The sequence below is a fragment of the Cervus canadensis genome, chromosome 1, assembly GCF_019320065.1.
Source record: "Cervus canadensis isolate Bull #8, Minnesota chromosome 1, ASM1932006v1, whole genome shotgun sequence".
Classification (NCBI taxonomy): domain Eukaryota; kingdom Metazoa; phylum Chordata; class Mammalia; order Artiodactyla; family Cervidae; genus Cervus; species Cervus canadensis.
In genome coordinates, this window is record NC_057386.1 from 7,616,418 (window position 1) to 7,637,585 (window position 21,168).

Genomic DNA, 21,168 nt, shown 5'->3' on the forward strand with positions numbered 1-21,168 from the left:
CAACACACACACACACACACACACACACACACACACACTCTCTGCCAGGCTCTCAGGTCCGGCACTACACACACACACACACACACTCTGCCAGGCTCTCAGGTCCGGCACTACACACACACACACACACACTCTGCCAGGCTCTCAGGTCCGGCCGGCAGCCCACCGTCTATAGCAGGGGGAGCTGAGGCACTGGGCCTGCAGCAGCTCGTGGATCATCTGGCTGCTGGCCTTGACGGAGCCCCCGAAGTGGATCTGCACCTTCTCGATGTCCAGGAGCATCTTGGAGTGCATGGTACGCAGGCGCCCCACGCTCCGCTCCACCGGCCCCAGGTCCCCCCGCGGGAAGCCGCTGCTGCCCAGCTTCAGGCTGTGGGGTGCGGGCCCAGCGGAGGGGTGAGCCGTGCGCCGGCACCATCCCCAGGAAGCAGGGCCCTGTGGGGTGCGAGCCCCCTCCACCAAACCCCAGGGACCAGGGCCGGGCTTGCCGGGGAGGGTTTCCTGAGCCGAGAGCGTGCGGGAGAGCCAGAGGGGAGAGCAGCCCAATCCATCAGGCCCCCTTGCCCTGGCCCCGCACCCCTGGCCCCCGTGGGCTCCAAGGGCAGCTTTGAAAACCAGCTGTTCCACTGAACCCCCGGCCTCAGGAGGTGGCAAGGCTGTGGGGAGGAGGGCAGGAGCCCCGGAGGGCATGAAACACACCCCCCACCACTCATCTCACACTCGTGGAGCTGCCCCCTGCCTTCCTCCCAGGCCCAGTGTGAGCAGGGAAAAGGCAGGGGGTGGGGAGGAGTCTCAGAGGCAACGTCCCACCAGGACGCCCAGCAGGGGTGCAAAGGCAGGTGGTTACTAGGTCTGCACCTGGGAGCCGATGCTTCTGCCCCAGGAAGAGCTGGGCGCTTCAAAAAGCGCCCTAGCATCACCCCACCCCAGCCCCCACTCTCGCCCTCCAGACCCCCTGCAAAGCCCTCACAGGACCCCGCGGCACTGCCCGTACTTGCGGCTCTGCTGCCGAACCTGCTCCAGTTCAAAGACCGTGTAGGGGCGGACGGAGCGGTGCCCGGGCAGGCAGGGGCCCACGGGAGTCACGGGGATGACTCTGGGCAGGCACAGGGAAGGGAGGGTCGGAGTGAGAAACCCCAGCATCCAAACCCATCACCCACTCCTCACGCTCCACCTGCCCGAGGAGCCTTCCCACCCCGGGGATTGAAGGCCGCGGGGTAAGAGCAGCCCAGGGCATAGAGCGGACCCGAGAGAGGAGAGCTGGAGGCAGGCAGGGAGTACAGACGGCACCCCCCGTCACAGCCACCCACTGGGGGCACTCACTGTCCAGTCACAGGTGTCTCCAGGGGACGGTCACATGAGAGGCAGTGGAAGTGTGCCAAGAGCTGCCTGTGAGGGATGGGACACACGCAGAGGGTGAGGACCCTGCCCAGAGGATCCCAACGGGAGGGACGGAGAACTCAAGAGGGTTTGGCTGTTAGGCTGGATGCTCAGTGCCCAGGGGGACGGGGCCTCAGGCCACCGGAGGCAGGTCTGGGCCCCGCTCCCTGCACGCATCAGCTACTAGAGATGCCCACTTCTGGACACACATCTAGCACATCCCCTAACCCAAAGCCGGCAGGGCTCTCAAGGGCCCCCAGAGGTGGGTGCCCTGCGTAAGCTTTGGGTGCCCTCTGGTGGCCAGGAATGGGAATGCTGGGACTCAAGCTGCCATGAGCCAGGCACCCCCGATCCCACCCCGGGCCAGGAGGACTCACCCCCCCATACCCCCAGGCTCTGCCTCTGGTGGCCTGGGGCCTGTCACCCTGGGTGCTGAGCTGTGGGGGCTGTGGACCCCCTCCCACCTGTGCCCAGAGAGCCTTACGCCTCCCTCCCCTCCCTCTCTCTGCTATAATATGAATCAGCCTGAGCTACAAAAGCTTTTCAAGTTCTGTCCCTTCCTACTGCTGGACAGTCCCAGACAGGATCCGCCAGTCCCTCCAAACACATGTGGGGACCCTCCAGCCGGCCCACCCTCGCCCCTGCCGGGCCTCACCTCCGCATGGCAGCTGCCTCGTCCGCCTGGTAGAGTGGAGAGCGCTCTTTGAGCTGCTGTCGCAAGGATTTCCACCGATCCTCCAGCGACTGCTTCACCGGGTCCAGCTCCAGGCGGTCCAGCTTGGGGGAGGGAGCGGGGGGCGGGCACCAGGTGAGCTCTGAGAAAGCAGGTGGGGGTCTGCAGTGCCCGGCGGAGGTGGCGCTGCCCCGGTCACCTTGTTGTCCATCTCCACCAGGAGCTTGTCCAGCATCTTCTGCCAGTCCTGCTCCTGCCCCGTCATCTTGGCCACCAGCTCCTGCATCATGTGGTTCAGCTGCTCCGTGGTGGCGTCAAACTGGACGCGGCTCACTTTGGCTGCCAGGGCACTCTTGTCGGCTTTCTGCCCAGAGACGGGGGACAAGATGCGCCCCCACCAAGATGGGAGAGAGTCACGGCGGGGCCCCGCTCCACTAGCTCAACTGTGATGCTGAGTCCACATCCCACCTTGGGCTCCTCTCCTCTTTCTGCCTTTTCAAGAGTGGGAGCAATGGGACCTCTCTGGGTGGCTTTTATTCAGGCCTGGCCTTACCACGTCAATTTCCATCTCCAGGTGTTCCCTGTTGGCCTTCTCCCTCTCCAGCTTCTCCAGACCCTGGTACAACACCTGGGAGGCCGAGGGAGCAGAGAATAAGGAGCAGGGAACCAGGTCGCGCCCCAGCCCCGCCCCCCGCCGGCCCTCACGTCAATGTCCTTCTGCTTCTGCCGGTGGTCTTCGATGAGGTTGCTGGTAGTGATGTTGAGTTTCTCGCAGTCGCCCTGCACCTGCAGGATGGCGCTCTGGACGTGGCCCAGCAGCTCTTCATCCTGCGCAAGACAAAGGCAGGCTCCCTGGGGCGGCCTCCCCCACCCCCACTTGGGGTACTGCCACCCCCAAACAGGGGAGCCCTTAGAACATCACCCAGCAGACAGGCTGATATCAGGCCCCACTCTAGGTCTCCTGGATTGCCATCATAACCCACCACCTCCCCATGGACTAGCCTCCAGGGACCCGGTCCACTAGCGCAGGTGATCGGTAGAGGTGGTGAGCTGCCCTGGGGCCCCTGAGAGTTGGGGTGTGGTCTACAAGTCTCCCCTCCTGCCCTGAGCTAAGTGTGAATTCTGGAGTCCAAGAGACAGGCCTCAGGGACTTGTCCTCCCTGCCCTCCCCACCCCCGGCAGGCCTGCCCTTTACAGGGGAAGAGAGAAACGGACCAGAAGACCAGTGTGAAGGAGCGGGGGTTGGGGGGCAACAAACCCTAAAGCTGTGTCAGCGTCCCCGAGGCACGAGAATGGCTCTGCTCCACCCGTCCACCAGCTATGCTGTCCCCATCCCCACCTGTGGACCCAGCTCTGCCCCTCAGTCCCCTGTGCCCAGGGCCAGCTTGATGGCTGCCCTTGCTGTGACCCTACAGAAAGACCAGGCACTTTCGGGCAGTTGCTAAAGGGCTCCATCATGCAAAAGTGACCCAACATCCCTCCCCCGGGGACTCCCCAGGCAGCTTCTGGCAGGCGGGTTGTTTGCAGCCACACAGGAGGGAGGCAGGCCCATCACCTGGCTCTGCAGTTTGGCCTTCCTGGAGGGCCGGGAGGCAGCCAGGTTGTTGACCATGTTCTGGAGCTGCTCGTAGCGCTGCACCAGCATGCTGACCTGGTGGCTCAGGTCCAGGCTGCAGGCCGGGCAGGTGGCCGCGGGGTCGATCTGGCTGGGGGCCAGGGTGGTCAGGGTCTTGTGCGGGGTCATGTTCAAGCTCATGGACAGCAGCGTGGAGGACGAGGCCAGCATGTTCTCAATGATCGTCCTGAGCTTGTCTAACTGGGTGTGGGAGAGAGGGCGGGTGCAGGGCAGTGAGCGAGTCACCACACGGTCACCACCAGCCTTTCTGCCCTGACCTGCTGTGATCCAGGCAGTTGCTGGAGCCTCGGTGCCTTGCAGGGTATGCAGCTCATGGGAAGTGCTCAGTGTCTGTCCATTAAACTGAACAGTGGTCCCAGGGAGGGGAGGGCAGGTGCTGATTAAGCCCTTGCAGGAAGGAGGCTTCTGGACCTTTCTCCAGCCAGTCCATTGCTGCAATGTGAGAACGTATCTCCTGTAGCTAAATCCCAGAGTGCTGATGTCCAACGTATCTCCTCTAGCTAAATCCCAGAGTGCAGATGTCCGTCAGTCAGCCCACAAACACTCTGAGGACCCTGGCGACACACAGGCCCCGCTTCGGGCCCTGGGCAGAGGAGCGGTGGACTCACACATGCTCTCTCCCCATTTAGTATGTAAATAACAATACGAGAACATGATTTTCTAATGCCACCTACAAAAAAAGTCAACTCAAAATGGATTAAAGACCTACATGTAAAACCAAGACCGTAAAACTCCTAGAAGAAAACAGGCAGGACATTTTTTTGACATACATTGTAGCAATAGGACTTCCCTGGTGGTCTGTTGGAAGAATCTGCCTGCCAGTGCAAGGGACATAGGTTCGATCCCTAGTCCAGGAAGATCCCAGATGCCGTAGAGCAACTACCCCGCCTGCCACAACTTCTGAGCCCATGGGCGGCAACTCTGAAGCCCATGTGCCTAGAGCCTATGCCCTGCAAAGAAGCATAGCCTCTGCTCACCGCAATTAGAGAAAGCCCGTGAGCAGCAACGAAGACCCAGCGCAACCAAAAATAAATAAATAAATTATAAAAAATAAAAGAAATTGTAGCAATATTTTTCTATCTGCCCCCTAAGTCAAAGGAAATAAAAGCAAAAATAAACAAATGAGGCCTAATTAAACTGAAAAGCTTTTGCATGGCAAAGGAAATCACCAACAAAAAGATAACCTATGGAATGGAAGAAAATATTTCCAAATGATCTGACTGATAAGGGGTTAATATCCAAAATATATAAACAGCTCATACAACTCAACATTCAAAAACAACCCGATTTTAAAATGGATGGATCCTACCCTTATGACAGAAAGTGAAGAACTAAAGGACCTCTTGATGAAATTGAAAGAGGAGAGTGAAAAAGCTGGCTTAAAGCTCAACACTCAAAAAACTAAGATCATGGCATCTGGTCCCATCACTTCATGGCAAATAGATGGGGAAACAATGGAAACAGTGACAGACTTTATTTTCTTGGGCTCCAAAATCACTGCAGGTGATGAGTGCAACCATGAAATGAAAAGACACTTGCTCCTTGGAAGAAAAGCTATGACCAACCTAGACAGCACATTAAAAAGCAGAGACATTACTTTACCAACAAAGGTCCATCTAGTCAAAGCTATGGTTTTTCCAGTAGTCATCGCATGGATTGTGAAGAGTTGGAACTATAAGAAAGCTGAGCACTGAAGAATTGATGCTTTTGAACTGTGGTGTTGGAGAAGACTCTTGAGAGTCCCTTGGACTGCAAGGAGATCCAACCAGTCCATCCTAAAGGAGATCAGTTCTGGGTGTTCATTGGAGGGACTGATGCTGAAGCTGAAACTCCAATACTTTGGCCACTTGATGTGAAGCGCTGACTCATTGGAAAAGACCCTGATGCTGGGAAAGATTGAAGGCAGGAGGAGAAGGGGATGACAGAGGATGAGATGGTTGGGTGGCATCAATGGACATGAGTTTGAGCAAGCTCCAGGAGTTGGTGATGGATAGGGAAGCCTGGTGTGCTGCAGTCCATGGGGTTGCAAAGAGTCGGACATGACTGAGTGACTGAACTGAGAAGACCTAAATAGACATTTTTTCCAAAGAAGATATACAGATGGCCAGCAGGGACATGAAAAGATGCTCAACATTGCTACTTATTTGAGAAATGCAAGTCAAAAAAAAAACCACAACAAGATATCACTGCACACCTCTCAGGATGGCTAGCATCAAAAAGTCTACTGGGAACGTCAATTGGTGCAGTCACCATGGAAAACAATACAGAGATTTCTAAAGACACTAAAAATAGAAATAGCATAGAATCCAGCAATTCCACTCCTGGTTATGTATCTGAAGAAAATGAAAACACAAATTCAAAAAGATACATGCACCACAATGTCCAGAGCAGCACTAGTTACAATAGCCAAGATATGGGAGCAACCTAAGTTTCTATCAATAGATTAAGAAGATGTGCTTTATATATTAAAGTGGAATACTACTCAGTCACAAAAACTGAAATTTTGCCATTTGCCAAACAACATGGATGGACCTCTAGAGAAAAGAATGGCTAACCACTCCAGTATTCTTGTTTGGAGAATTCCATGGACAGAGGAGCCTGCAGGCCTAGAGTCCATGGGGTTGCAGAGAGTCAGACACGAGTGAGCAACTAACACTTTCACTTCACTTTCATGGATGGACCTAGAGTATTATCCTCAGTGAAATTAGTCAGAAAGACAAATGCTGTATGTTGTCACCTATATGTAGAATCTAAAAAATAAAACAAACTAGTGAATGTAACGAAACAGAAGCAGAATCACCGATCTAGAGAAGAAACTAGTGGTTACAGCTTGGGGAGAGCCCGGGGAGGGACAAGATGGGGGAGGGAATTAAAAGGTACAGACTACTATGTATAAATAAGCAGCAAAGCTATATTGTATAGCACAGGGAAAGAGAGCCATTCTTTTATAATAACTTTCAATGGAGTATGTTGCTGTTTAGTCATTTAGGATTGCCATTTCCTTATCCAGGAGATCTTCCTGTCCCAGGGATCGAACCCGTGTCTCCAGCTTGGCAGGCAGATTCTTTACCACTGAGCCACCTGGGAAGCCCTCAGTGGAGTATAATTTGTAAAAATACTGAATCACTATGCTGTGCATTTGAAACTGATGTAATATTGTAGATCAACTATACTTCAATTAAAAAAGAGAGAGAGAATGTGACCAGTGCCACCACTGCAGGGGTCTCTCACGGCCTGGGTGGGAACAGACTCCTTCCACTGGCCCTCCTGCTCTCTTCTGGATCCCAGGGTCCCAGTTTGTCCCCATAAAGGACTGGTCCTGGGTAGACACCAGACGGGCCAAAGATCTGTGACGTGTTGCCTGCCTCGGGGGGAGGGGCTGAGCCAACCTAGGGCCCCCCTTCTTGGAAGCAGGTGACATTGCAAGGCCTGGGGCAGCCCTTTTGGACCATGTGTGAGAGATAAGAAAGCTGACTGACACAGGGAACCCAGCCTAGCGTTCCTGGATGACCCAGAGGTGTGGAATGGGAGCGGGGAGCAAGGCTCAAGAGGGAGGGGATATATATATATACATAATTATGACTGATTTGTGTTGTTGCACAGCAGAAGTCAACACCACATTGTAAAGCAATTATCCTCCAATTATAAAATAAATGAAAAAGATTAGAAAAAAAAAAAAAGCCGACGGAATAGAGAAGGGAAGAGAGATACGGCGGTGTTTGAGAAAGATGGATAAAGAAAGGGACGCGGAGGCAAAGACAGATACAAAAGACGCTGAGGGCCTCCCTGGCGGTCCAGTGGTTGAGAGTCTGCCTTGCAAAGCAAGGGACACTGGTTCCACCCCTGGTCCGGCAAGAGCCCACATGCCGAGGAGCAGCTAACCTGGTGCTCCACGGGACTGAGCCAGTGTTCTAGAGCCGACTACCGAAGCCCGCGCACCTTGAGCCCATGCTCTGTGACAAGAGAAGACACCGTAGGGAGAAGCCCTCGCACTGCATTCAAGAGTAGCCCCTGCTCGACGCAACTAGAGAAAGCCCTCGCACACAGCCAAGAAGACCCAGCCATGCCAAAAAAGAAATAAATCAATCTGTTTCAAAAAAGACACACAAGGACAGACAGGGAGTGGCCTGGGCCAGACTGGCCCCTTGGCCTGGAAGTTTGCCCTTCCCAATTTACTCAACACATATGTATTTTCAACCAGGCTCCTGCTGGCCTGAGCTCAGCATGATTCTTGCCACCAGAAGAGTCGGGAGCTGGGCCTGCCCAGCGGCGGGTGGGTGCCCTCCAGGTGTGGCCCCAGGGAGCCCCAGAGGTGGCTAACTAAGCTTAGGCCTGAGCCTTGGGATAACACGTGACTCTCAAACACACCATCTACTGCCATCCTATCCAAGACAGTCAGTCCTGGGTTGTGAAATGGTGCACACCACCATCCTGGCAAACTTGGAGTGGGTCCCAAATGGGGCCTCTAGCATAAAGGGGTTCCTGTCGTGAACCCCCTGGGCCCGTGACTTTGCCCATCTGATCCTTCTGTGGGCACTCAGAGAGCTGGTCTGAGTCCAGACAGTCCTCACTGGGAACATTCTGGGGTGACCAACACTCACGATGTAAAGGCAGACACTCCCAGGAGAGTGAAAAGACAATCCCCACCCCAAAAAAAAAATTAAAAAAAATAAAAAAAAAAAGAAAAGACAATCCCCAGAATGGGAGAAAATACTTGCAAAACGTATATCGGATGAGTGTTTAAGATCCCACCGCGCTCAGCCAGCTCTGAGAATGAGCCAGCTCGTCCCTGTGGCTGAAGGGCCTCACCTGATCCTGCAGGTAAACGGAGGCTTCGGAGACTGACTGTTCCATGCTGACCTTGCCCTTCTCCTGCCTCTCCCTCAGCTCGCCCAGCTCCTTCTCGATGTCGGCCATGGTGACTCTGTGTGCGCAAGAGATGGTCCAGCCCCACTACCCGCCCAGGGGCCTGGGCCCGCCATGGCCGAGCCCCGGCCATCAGGGATGGAGGAGGCAGACCGGCCCTCTTTCATATCCCCTCTCCGGGCTCTGGCTAAAGCGTCCAAGGCCCTGCCTGCCATGGAGGTGGGTGCCCAGTGTGCCCGGCTGAGATGCTTCAAAGGGGTGAGGTCTGGCCCTGCACAGAGGCTGCTCTGAGGGGCTCCAGCAGATGCTTTGAAGCCTCCAACTGTGGACAGAATCTTGGGAGCTTTTGGTCCAGGGAGAGGAGTGCTCTTCCAAGCCCTGGTGCTGAACTGTTTTAAGAACCTGGGAAACCCCCACAGGCAACCTGAACCTGAGGAGCAGACATGATCTGGGTCAAAGAGAGCAGTCAGTTCAGGAATGAGGGGACCAGAGGCTGCTACCGCCTCCCTGGCTGAGAACACGTGATGCCAGGACACAAGCTGCACTCGGCTGGGGGATTTTACCTGAGGATACCCAGCTGCAGGTTCAGCGGGCTACCTTTCTCCTCCTTTCCTATTTCTTTCTCCCCATGACCCTCCAGGATCTTGCTCATCTTCTCCATCTACAAATCCAATGGAAGAGGAGTGTCAGGCAGGCTTGAGATCTCTGCTTTCTGAATGTACCTCTGCAGGCCCAGCAAGCTCCTCCCCCATTCCCTAATCCATTCTATTTTTTTTTTTTTTTCCATACCATGAGGCTTGCGGGATCTTAGTTTCCCAACCAGGGATCAAACCTAGGCTGCTGACAGGGAAAGCACAGAGTCCTAACCACTGGACCTCCAGGCAAGTCACCCCACCCCCTAATCCTAATCCAATCCTCTAGCAAAGTCTGAGGTCCCTTCCTGACATTCAGTCCGTCTATCCCGTGGATGAAGGTGCTGTTGCTTAGTCGCTCAGTTGTGTCCGACTCTTTGCGACCCCATGGACTGTAGCCCGCCAGGCTCCTCTGTCTATGAAAGCAAGAATACTGGAGTAGGTTGCCATGCCCTCCCAGGGGATCTTCCCAACCCAGGAATTGAACCAGGGTCTCCTGCATCACAGCTGGATTCTTCACCACCTGAGCTGCCAGAGAAGCCCATGGATGTAGAGAGCTGGCATTAAGAGAATGACTGGGGACTTCCCTGGTGGTCCAGTGATTAAGACTTCACCTTCCGATGCAAGTGGGTTCAGTCCCTGGCAGGGGAGCTAAGATTCCCACTTGCCTCAGGGCCAGAAAACCAAAACATAAAAAAACAGAAGCAATATTGTAACAAATTCAATAATGACTTTAAATATCGTCCCCATCAAAATAAAAACTTTAAAAAGAGACAGAGAGAAGGACTGAAGACCTAACAGCCCCTCGCCGTGACTGCTGGTCCCGGACAGTCCCACAAACTCCAAAGCTGCTCCAGGGACAGTCGGTATTCCTGGAAACAACCACCTTGCTGGCTCAGTGGAATCCTAATAGCTTTGAATGACAGGTTTTAGATCTAGGAAAGAAACACGCTGAAACCTGGGGTGTATTTCCCACCGGAGGGGACTGTAAAGATCACGTGACAGTAACGGAGGTGAAAAGACTGTGTAGTCCATGAAAATGCAAATGGAAAGTGGGATTGGCGGCACTGGAAGGCAACGCAGGTGGACCCTCCCTTACTTACTTTTGCTTTTTCTTGTCGAATTTCTTTGGTCAAGGCCTTTAAGGTCTTCAGCTGTTCCTGCAGGTCAGGGGGTATGGACTTCTTGACTATGGAGAACAGAGATCTTAGAGTCAGAAAAATGAGATTTCTAAGGGGCTCCCAATCCCAGCCTCACAATGAAGAACAACATGGATCATTTATCTGGCTTTTCCTGGGGGGTGGGGGGTGGGAGAGGGGATGGGAAGAAAGGAGTGTCTTTTTAGGGCTCCTCTGGTGGCTCAGTGGTAAAGAATCCACCTACAATCCAGGAGACATGGGTTCGATCCCTGGGTCAGGAAGATCCCCTGGAGGAGGAAATGGCAACTCACTCTAGTATTCTTGTCTGGAGAATTCCATGGACAGAGGAGCCTGGTGGGCTACAGTCCATGGGATTACATAAGAATTGGACATCACTTAGCAACTAAACAACAATTACAAAGGAGTCGGACACATCTTAGCAACTAAACAAGGACAACAAAATCCTTAGCCTTAAAAGTCTACCTGATGCTTAATTTCCTAAAGGATATTACCCGCTTAACTCAAAATTGCCACTCAAATCTTAATTCTCTGGGGCTAGAGCTGTGAATGTGCAAAGGTTAAGTTTAAATTTTCAACATTCTCTCTCCCCGTCCAACCCAACACAGTCGTTTTCTTCTTGCTCAGCATCTTCCTGGTTGCTTTCCAGGGAGTCCAGCGGAGGCACAGGAAACTGCCTCCCTCCTCTCTTGAGGCCCCTTCACTCCTACTGGTTTAATCTCATCCCTTGGACCCTGAGGGCTTCCCAGGTGGCTCAATGGTAAGGAATCCACCTGCTAAGCAGGAGATGTGTGTTTGATCCCTCGGTCAGAAAAGCCCCTGGAAGAGGGGCTGGAAAAGCCCCTGGAACGGCAACCCACTCCAGTATTCTTTTTCTTTCTTTCCTTCAATATTTATTTATTTGGCTGCATCAGGTCTTAGTTGTAGCACCCAGGGTCTTTGTCGTGTGGCTCAAGGGCTTCTCTCTAGTTTTGGTGTGCAGGCTTAGTTGCCCTGCAGCATGTGGGATCTAGTTCCCTGACCAGGGATCAAACCCGTGTCCCCCTGCACTGGAAGGTGGATTCTTAACCACTGGACCACCAGGGAAGTCCCCACTCCAGTATTCTTGCCTGGGAAACCCCATGGACAGAGGAACCTGGTGGGCTACAGTCTGTGGGACTGCAAAGAGTCAGACATAAGTTAGCAACTAAACACCAACAACTTGGACCCTTGAAGGCTATGGGAGAACCCAGAATAGCTGAGAATGGAAATGCCCTTTTTGGGGTCTCAGGCAGAGGCGCAGGAGGAGAAAAGGATGAAATCAGCTGAGGAGGAGGACAGTGGCCTCTCCTCTGTGCATGCAGCACCCACCCATCAGTGCCAGCAGATACTGGATCTTCTCCAAGTCCGTTTGGCCAGCCTGTTCCTCATCCAGGTCCTTTATGTTCTCCTTAAGCTCCGTGTAGAGGGCGATAATCTCTCCCATCATACGAAATGTTTCCACTGCTATGGGGAAGCTAGGAGTCAATTTATCCAGTGATTCATGTCTCTCACTCTGAGTATCACTCCTTTCGGATGAGCCTCGGTTCAGATAGTCAAGGGAGTGTGTGCTCCTGGGAAAGAGGGCCTCTTGGCTTGGGGAAGTCTGAACAGAAACTCCGGGTTGGCGTAAGTTATATAGTTCTTTTGGACCCACACCTACCTGGACTTGCTGATCTACACCTTGATACCCTGGGCCACCATACATTAGGCCCTGGGAGTCTGCGATAGAGTTGGGAACAGCCTGGTCACGCTGCTCTGGTTCAGGTGTTTCCAAATGCTGTTGATCCTGGGGTGCAGATCCTACAGCTGTGCTTAATGGTGCTGGGCCACGCTGCAGCAAACCTTGTCGATACATTTCTCGTAACAAAACTTCTCGGTCTATACCTGATGGCGTCAGACCTTGACTGGCTAGGAGTGATGACACCCGACCATACTGATCCCTGCCAGGAGGTGCCACACCTTGCTGGTATGGGCGTGGTGATGTCAAACTTCGAGAATCGGCACGGTGTGTTGGAAACCCGAGAAGCTCTGTGCCTGGCGGTATTATGCTTCGACCTGTGCCAGGCTGCCTCCCCCAACGCAGATCTATTACAGGCTGAACCAAACCCTGCTGATCAGCACCAGGCTGCACGAAGCCACGTGGATAGGCACCAGTCTTGACCAGACCAGGAGGATATACCCCAGGTGGGACCAAGCCAGGCATAGATATATTAGGTTGGAAAAAGCCATGTCGACCTCTATCAGACTGTACTAAACCATACTGATCCACTTGAGGTTGCACCAACCCAGGCTGGCCTGCACCAGGCTGCACCACACCAGCCTGGCCTGCACCGGGCTGGATCACACCAGCCTGGCCTGCACCGGGCTGGATCACACCAACCTGGCCTGCACCGGGCTGGATCACACCAGCTTGGCCTACACCGGCTTGGATCACACCAGCTTGACCTGCACCAGGCTGCACCACACCAGGCTGACCTGCATCAGGCTGGATCACACCAACCTGACCTGCACCGGGCTGGATCACACCAACCTGGCCTGCACCGGGCTGGATCACACCAGCCTGGCCTGCACCGGGTTCGATCACACCAGCCTGGCCTGCACCAGGCTGGATCACACCAGCCTGGCCTGCACCAGGTTCGATCACACCAGCCTGGCCTGCACCAGGTTCGATCACACCAGCTTGGCCTGCACCAGCTTGGATCACACCAGCTTGGCCTGCACCAGACTGCACCAAATCAGGCTGACCTATATCAGGTTGCACCATACCAGGCTGACCCGCACCAGGCTGCACCAAACCTCGCTGATACATTCTAGGTGGCACTAAACCTCGCTGATACATTCCAGGTTGTACCAAACCTCGTGGATACGTTCTAGGCTGCATGAAACCAGGGTGACCTATACCGGGTTGGACCAAACCTCGTGGATACATTTCAGGTTGCACCAAACCTCGTGGATACATCCCAGGTTGCACCAAACCTCGTGGATACATTCTAGGCTGCATTACAGCAGGCTGACCCGCGCCGGGCTGGACCACACCAGCCTGACCCGCGCCGGGCTGGACCACTCCAGCCTGACCCGCGCCGGGCTGCACCACACCAGGCTGACCCGCGCCGGGCTGGACCACACCAGGCTGACCCGCGCCGGGCTGCACCACACCAGGCTGACCCGCGCCGGGCTGGACCACACCAGGCTGACCCGCGCCGGGCTGCACCACACCAGGCTGACCCGCGCCGGGCTGCACCACACCAGGCTGACCCGCGCCGGGCTGCACCACACCAGGCTGACCCGCGCCGGGCTGGACCACTCCAGGCTGACCCGCGCCGGGCTGGACCACACCAGGCTGACCCGCGCCGGGCTGCACCACACCAGGCTGACCCGCGCCGGGCTGCACCACACCAGGCTGAACCGGGCTGGACCACACCAGGCTGACCCGCGCCGGGCTGCACCACACCAGCCTGACCCGCGCCGGGCTGCACCACTCCAGGCTGACCCGCGCCGGGCTGCACCACTCCAGCCTGACCCGCGCCGGGCTGGACCACACCAGGCTGACCCGCGCCGGGCTGCACCACACCAGGCTGACCCGTGCCGGGCTGCACCACACCAGGCTGACCCGCGCCGGGCTGCACCACACCAGGCTGACCCGCGCCGGGCTGCACCACACCAGCCTGACCTGCGCCGGGCTGGATCATCTCATGCTGCTCTATGCCAGGTTGTATGAAGCCAGATGTTCCCAAACTGGGCTGTACAAAAACTTGCTGATCCATGGGATATATTACAAATCCATGCTGATCTACACCAAGAGGTACCAGTCCAGACTGATATGTGCCAAGTGGTCCCATACCACTCTCATCCATTCCAGGAAGCTGATATGTGCTAAGTGGAACCACACCAGGCTGATCTGTACTAGGCTGTTCGGACCCTGGCTGATCTCTGCCAGGTGCCAATGGTGGCACCGCAGCACCCTGAGCCAGGCCAGCAAGTACCAGTTCCTGCTCATCCATCCCAGGCAGCATCACTCCAACCTGGTCCACACTGAAGGGTACCATGCCAGGCCCAGAAGTGCTGGGATACAGCAATTCAAACTGATCCGAGTCAAATGATCCAAGTCCATATTGATCGGGCCTTGCATAGAGGTGGCCTGGGCTAGTGAACACTCCCCTGTGCTGATCTGGGGACACCTGAGGGTGTCGATCTCTGGGCAAGGACACATCCTGAAACACTGGGCCAAGGTGTGCATCCCGTTCATCTCTGCGTAGATGACCTAAGCTGTGCTGCTCTCTAGACCGGCGGCGGTCTGACTCTGCCCTCAACTGGGACATAGATGGCGGATGGGGTCTGGCCAGGCCAGCTTCATCACGGGCTCTTGAGTGCTGTTCTCTACCCGGAAACCCAGTAGCAGAGGAAACTCTGCTTCGTTCCCTGCCAGGAGGCCCATCAAAGGGGTATCCTATGCCGCTGGTTCCTGAAAATGTCTTGTCTGTGATAAAACCAGCAGAGTCTATAGCCTGGTCAACACTTGGATGCGCGGTGGAGACTCCACTTGCAGTGAGGTCATTTGATGTTATGGAACCCTGTCTTTTGCGCCGCTGAAGTCCTGTTGATGACTCTGAGATCTGGTGAAAGAGGAAGAAAGAAATCAGTGACTCTAAGGAAAAAGTACTCATGATAAAGAGTCAGAGGGTAGGAAGTCTGGGGTATCCGATGAAGATGATTTAGAGCCCTTGGGGGAAAAAACAAGCACCCTTACAAAACTAAACTGGATGCAAAGACTGACTTTGACATCCTTGAAAGACAGTTCTCCAGATTTTTGAGTCTGTACATTTGTAAATGGTATCCTTATATGTAATTTTCCTCATAAAAGACAGGAGGGGGGAGCTCCCTGGTGGTCCAGTGGTTAAGAATCCATATGCCTGTGCAGGGGACATGGGTTTGATCCCTGGTCTGGGAAAGATTCACATGTTGTGAGGCAGCTAAACCTGCACACCACTACTACTGAAGCCTGTGGGCATAGATAGCTCCTGCTCCACGATAAGAGAAGGCACCACAATGAGAAATCCAGGCACTGCAGCCAGAGAATCTTCCCTGCTCGCCGCAACTAGAGAAAGGCCACACGTAGCGATGAAGACTCAGCACAGCCAAAAAATAAATTAAAAAAAAAGGTGGTGGGGGGGAACCTGCTAAATCACGTGATCAACTCCAGCTTTTATTGAGTCTACAAATAAAGGACATGAGTAATTTATTGAGTTTACAATATAAAGTCTACTCCACCATTGACCCATTGCTGGCAGTAGAAGCGTACACAGTAGGGAAAGTAAACCATGTATTTAAAACGTAAAGCACAAACTCAGAAACTCCATAGATAGGAATTGTCTGTATTGACTCTCACAAAAGAACAGGCCAAGATACATGTACAAAGACAGAGTCTGAGGCATTGTTTATGAAACAGGTTATCCATAGGGGACCAAGAGGCCTCTCTGGTGGCCTCGTGGTTAAGACTCCATGCTTCTGGACTCCTTGGTGGTCCAGTGCTAAAGAATCTGCCTGCCAATGCAGGGAACACTGGTTTGATCCCTGGTCCAGCAGGATTCCACATGCCGTGGAACAACTACACTCATGTGCCACAGCTACTGGGCCCGCAGTCTAGAGCCTGGCTCTGCCACATGAGAAGCCACCACAGTGAGAAGCCCGCGCAACTAGAGAACAGCCCTCACTCATCGAAACGAAAGGAAGTCTGCACACAGCAAGAGACCCAGTGCAGTCAAGGATAAACAAAATTCTAAAAAGATGAACCGCGGGAGGTAGTCAACTCTGTTTTACAGAAGATTCTTCAACACTTCTCCTCTAGGGATGTAACTGATACAAGGATTGCTTGAAGAGGTACCATGAGGAGGAGGAGGAAGGAGAGAAAAAGAAGGTGGGAGAGAAGCCCCACCAGCACCGCTGGGTATGTGAACAAAGCTGCAAAGATGTGCCCTGTCAGCCAGCAGAACACACCCTTGGGAACAAGCGGTCAGTGTCCTTTCATACTCAAGTCCTGGGATGAGCATCTTCCATGTGAATTCTGAGCTCCTTGAACTGTAGTTGCTTCATGGACAGTGTCCTTCCTCATGTCTGTGTCTCCAAGCCTGGAATCTACTCCTCTGTACTCATCACACACCCCCACCCTCTGTACTCACATCCAAGCTTCAATCCTGCCTATCTACTCATGATGCAGGCGGACAGTGTACCTCACAATCACCTTAGAGTTACGGCCAACGAGGCAAAAGAAAAAAACATTAGCCGAAACATTAGGCTCAAGCATGTTGTATTTCCTCAGCTTGAGAGAGTGAAACTCTCCACTGCTTTCATTACGGTCATTACTGACTCTTGCTTCTCAAAAATTAATATTTATATTTATTCTCATCCGCTTCTGGGGCTGTTCGTGATTCTGAGCAACTGTCAGAACCCTGACACTTTCTTACTTCTGGAAACGTAAAAAGTCTAGAGGCACTTCTGTCGAGGCTTATTTTTAGGTCTTGCAGGTGTCTTCTGCTGGTACCCTGAAAAATGTGCTGCTCACTTGAAAAACACAGAATAGTGATATGTGAGTAAATGCAAAAAAGCTTTGGCTTAAAAAAAAAATGACAGTGAAAGCAGAGGCCACCTTTTTATAGGCTGGTCACTTGGTTTGCAGGCTCTTGATGCTGCTTTCCTCGAAGAGGGCCCTGAGCTCAGAAAACAAGGAGACTAGAAGGGTGTTTTTGTACCCAGATGGTATTTGGCGCACCCCAGATGGCCACTGGGTGGCGCCAAAGGGCTCACTCTCTTTCCCCTGCTTGTCTGTCCATCCTTGTGACCCTTTCTGAGGAATCCAGATATTCAAAGTCAGGGGAAGAGGAATGTCAAGGCCAAAAGGGCACCTGATCTTTGTCCTTGAGGGTCATTTGAAAATACCCACTTTGTTCAGACGAAGAAAGCTTGGTTTGGTTATCCTATGCACTGCCTCGAGGCAGATGCCACCCATGCGTACAAGTCCCCATCAGCAAAAGGCTCCCTGAACGGGTTTTATTTCTTTGGTTGGTCACCTTTGGGCACTAATAGTGAAGGGATTCATGCGTTTTAGGACGGACTCTAAAGGACTTTGAAAAGCTAGGAAAGCAAATCAAAACTATGCTTCGGGGACTTCCCTGCTGGTTCAGTGGCTGAAACTCATGCTCCCAATGCAGGGGGCCTGGATTTGATCCCTGGTCAGGGAACTAGATCCCACGTGCTGCAACTAAAAATATCTCACATGCTGCAACCAGGATCCGATGCAGCAAATAAATATTTTTAAAAAATAAAACAAAAAAACAAAACAAACAAAATCCAGTATTGAGAAACAAGTCCTCTCCTCCGTTGTTTGTGGAATTCCAAACCGGAACCACAACAACAAAAGGCAATTTTGGCCAAAGCTAGCCAAACTATAAACATGTATTCTGTTTCTAGGAATTTACCCTATGAATACCTTCACTTGTGTGAATGTCACATTAGAGCAGGGTTCCTTATAAGCTTGGGGAAAAACATTAAAACTATCCATAATATTAATAGAAAACTCATGAAGGAAATTATAAACATCCACATAACAGAACACTGTGGGGTTCAGGGGCCTCTTCCAAGACCACTGCCCACCCCCAGGACCCCCCACCCTTATTTACCATTTGTGAGCCCTTCCAGCCATCAGTAATCGCCTGCTCCAGCTCTTCCCAGGTGACCATGGTGGCCTCTTCTGCAGACGGCATCCCACTCAGCTTCCGGTTTAATAATTCCTGACAGTGAAAGACCACACACACAGACAAGCACAGACACACCGAACACACACAGCACACACACCCCTAGTTTAATCCCAGGAAGCTTTAGGAACAGAACAGAACAGCACAGGATAGGGTGGGTCTTTCCGAAGCCCCAAGGAGAAGTACTGTCCTTCAAGAAACCAGTGCATCTTGGGCGGCTGGTTTTGTGTCCCGTGTGGGCCCCAGATGGACCAATGATCAGGAAAAGAATGTTCCCACATGCCAGGGACGGCACCCCAAGAGGCAGGGGACATATATCATCCTAGAATGGAGGCATGCAGACCCCTGGGGTGGGAATCTGGGTGAGCCCCGGGAGAGGGGCCAGGCTCTGGGCAACCATCCTACCCCTAACCATCCTCTCTCACCACCCTTTCCCGCAGAACTGGCTGATATTACCAGGAATTCGCCCCTTTCTCTAATTATCCTCTCCAGTTCTTCAATTCGTTGAAGGAGTTTCTGGAAGAAAAGTTCAGAGATTGAGGATCAAAACAGCCCCTCCAGTGGCCCCTATACATACACTCACACACACAAGGCAGAAGAGGAAAGGAGGTCCCTGGGTCTTAGAGGAGCCCAAGGTACAGAGAAGCTTGCCAAGCCAGGCTCCCCATTCTCTTCCCAGGCAACAAGAGGAAGGGACACGAGGCGTGGTGGGTGGTATCTGGGGGCTGCGTGCCTCGGACAAAAATGGTGCGGGGATGGGACCCTTTCTTTGGTCCCAGGATGCATTTCATACAACCCACTAGTGGGACTTTGGAATCAGACTGACCTCGCCTCTCAAGAACAAAGATGACTGGGTGTCTGAAAGTCTGCACTGTTTAAAGAGAAAAGTGCCTCTGAAGGATCAAAGCAAATCGCTACCACTTAAGTGGCTCCTTAGGGCTTCCCAGGTGGCTCAGTGGTAAAGAATCCGCCTGCCAATGCAGGAGATGCGGGTTCAATCCTGGGGTCAGGAAGATTCCCTGGAAGAGGAAATGGCAACCCACTCCAGTATTCTCAGCTGGGAAATTCCTTGGACAGAGGAGCCTGGTGGACTACAGTCCATGGCATTGTAAAATGTTGGACACAACTTAGAAAACAACAACATGTGGTTCCTTAGAACTTCGGCAAAACTTCAGAATCTACGAATCTAAAGGTAAAACAACCTTTAGTCTAAAGACCAAAGACAAACCCCAAACCTAAAAATGTGCTTGGTCACTTGTGTCTGACTCTTTGCGACCCCATGGACCGTAGCCTACCAGGCTCCTGTGTCCCTGGGGTTTTCCTGGCAAGAATACTGGAGTGGGCTGTCATGCCCTCCTCCAGGGGATCTTCCTGACCCAGGGATCAAACCTTTACTGCTGAGCCACTGGGGAAGCCACAAACCTAAAACCACCACAACTTTAAAAAGAAAAGCTTCCCAGAGCAAAAATGAGTCTGGCTGGAGGTCTGAGATGAAATGGGCACGTGGGCCTGGTGGCGAGTCTCCTCTAGGGTCTCGGTGGCCTCCTCCTTTGAGCTTTATTTCTCCCTCAAGTCTCTCTTCTCTCCCTGGGCTTCATCCTAATTGCTCCTCCTTATTCCAGCTCTAATCCCGGACTCAGCCTCATACAGGCCTGAAACAGGAGCCGGGCCTGGTATCTCCTGGAACTGACCCGCGCCAGGGCTCTGCTGTTCATTGGGAAATGCTTACACTCAGGGCTTCCAGCTTCTCCCTCCAAGGAAACAAAGATCCTAACGAGAGAGGTGTTGCCTGGGGGGCTGCGGGTGGTGACCCATGACCCTCTCGTTCTAGCTCCCTTCTCTTGGACCAAACTTTATCCCTCAACATCCACCACCTTGCTCCTTTATTCTAGTTTAAAGGAAAGTCACTTAAAGAACATTCTGAGAAGTTCTTGGACCCTCTCTGGGTCTGTTCAGGACGCATGGGTGTCTGACAAGTGGTGGGTGAGCCCCGGGTAAGCAGAGGGGAGGAAGGAGGCTGCCCAGGAGGGGGGGTCACTCAGCTCCCCAAGGTGGGGTCCCCAGCCGCCCTCACCTCGGGCTGCAGCTCAGGCTGCTCCTTCTTTTGATGGGCTTCCTTCAAAATCTTCATGTCTTCCATGAGGTCCTGGAGCAGCTCGGGGCCCTAAGAGGTAGAAAACGAGCCCCGGGGCTCCCGGCCTGGACCCGGCCTTCCCACGCCTCCCTCTGGCCTCCGGGACTCCTCCCAGGAGGGCGTCTCAGAAGCTCAGCTCCCTGGGGGCGGGGCGCTGGAGAGCGGCCTGGAGGGGGCGGACCGCCCGCACACCCACCTGGAAGACCGGCTTGCTGTCCCTCCTGCCTTTCGTTGGCCCTGTCTGCCCCTTCTCCTGCGTCAGCAAGGCCAAATCTTTCGTTTCCAGCCAGTCGCGGTCTTCCAGCCCGCTAGTCTGGGTGGGGAAGTGCTGCACGTGCGCCACGATGGCCTGCACCTGGCTCCCCATGGTCTTGAGCTGCCGGCCGAGGTCCTGGACCTGGCCACCCAGGTCCTTCACCTGGGTCTCCAGCGTCTGCGCCCTGGCCACGCTGCTCCTTCGCCTCTCTTTGGGCCCAGGCAGCTGCGGGGTGCTGGTCGACACCCGCGCGGACTCAAAGGAGCGACTCTGGTCGAGCATCGGAGACTGGAAGTCGATCCGCGTATCCTGCAGGTTGAGGCTCTTGAGCATGGCCACAAGGAGCGTGTGCAGGGCCGTGAAGTTGACGGCGCCCACCTCCGGGGTGCCGATGGCGAGGTCGGCCAGCTCCCGGAGGGAGACCGAGGGGGTCGCCGTCGCGGGCGGCATCGTGCGCCTTCTCGGGCGGCCCTGCCTGCCTTACTGCTTGCCCCGCCTCCGGGGCCTTTCTGGGCCCCTGAGAGGCCCCGGGGCGCCCCTGCCCCTGGGTTCAGCCGCGCTGGGCACCAGTCTCGGTCTGGAGCCTGTCTGGAGGACGGAGAGGAAGCGCCCGGCCCCCGGGCTTCCCACTCTTCGCTCCCGGGAAATCCGGGTCCCGGGACCGC

At 54.0% G+C, this 21,168-nt stretch overlaps 1 protein-coding gene across 1 annotated transcript in view; it reads right to left on the reverse strand.

Moving 5' to 3' along the window:
- The window catches only part of QRICH2 (glutamine rich 2), a 39,373-nt gene extending 18,420 nt beyond the window's left edge, over positions 1 to 20,953 (reverse strand). The window contains exons 1-17 of the mRNA XM_043442779.1: positions 20,444 to 20,953; positions 20,188 to 20,277; positions 13,821 to 14,015; positions 13,141 to 13,765; positions 11,695 to 12,960; positions 10,291 to 10,376; positions 9,119 to 9,216; positions 8,499 to 8,613; positions 3,609 to 3,869; positions 2,759 to 2,881; positions 2,607 to 2,681; positions 2,253 to 2,417; positions 2,036 to 2,157; positions 1,324 to 1,389; positions 995 to 1,096; positions 167 to 370; positions 37 to 64 (exon numbers count right to left, since the gene is read on the reverse strand). Coding sequence (XP_043298714.1) covers positions 37 to 64; positions 167 to 370; positions 995 to 1,096; positions 1,324 to 1,389; positions 2,036 to 2,157; positions 2,253 to 2,417; positions 2,607 to 2,681; positions 2,759 to 2,881; positions 3,609 to 3,869; positions 8,499 to 8,613; positions 9,119 to 9,216; positions 10,291 to 10,376; positions 11,695 to 12,960; positions 13,141 to 13,765; positions 13,821 to 14,015; positions 20,188 to 20,277; positions 20,444 to 20,953 — 4,131 coding nt within the window. The remainder of the gene's footprint in view (positions 1 to 36; positions 65 to 166; positions 371 to 994; positions 1,097 to 1,323; positions 1,390 to 2,035; positions 2,158 to 2,252; positions 2,418 to 2,606; positions 2,682 to 2,758; positions 2,882 to 3,608; positions 3,870 to 8,498; positions 8,614 to 9,118; positions 9,217 to 10,290; positions 10,377 to 11,694; positions 12,961 to 13,140; positions 13,766 to 13,820; positions 14,016 to 20,187; positions 20,278 to 20,443) is intronic.
- Positions 20,954 to 21,168: the final 215 nt, after the last annotated feature.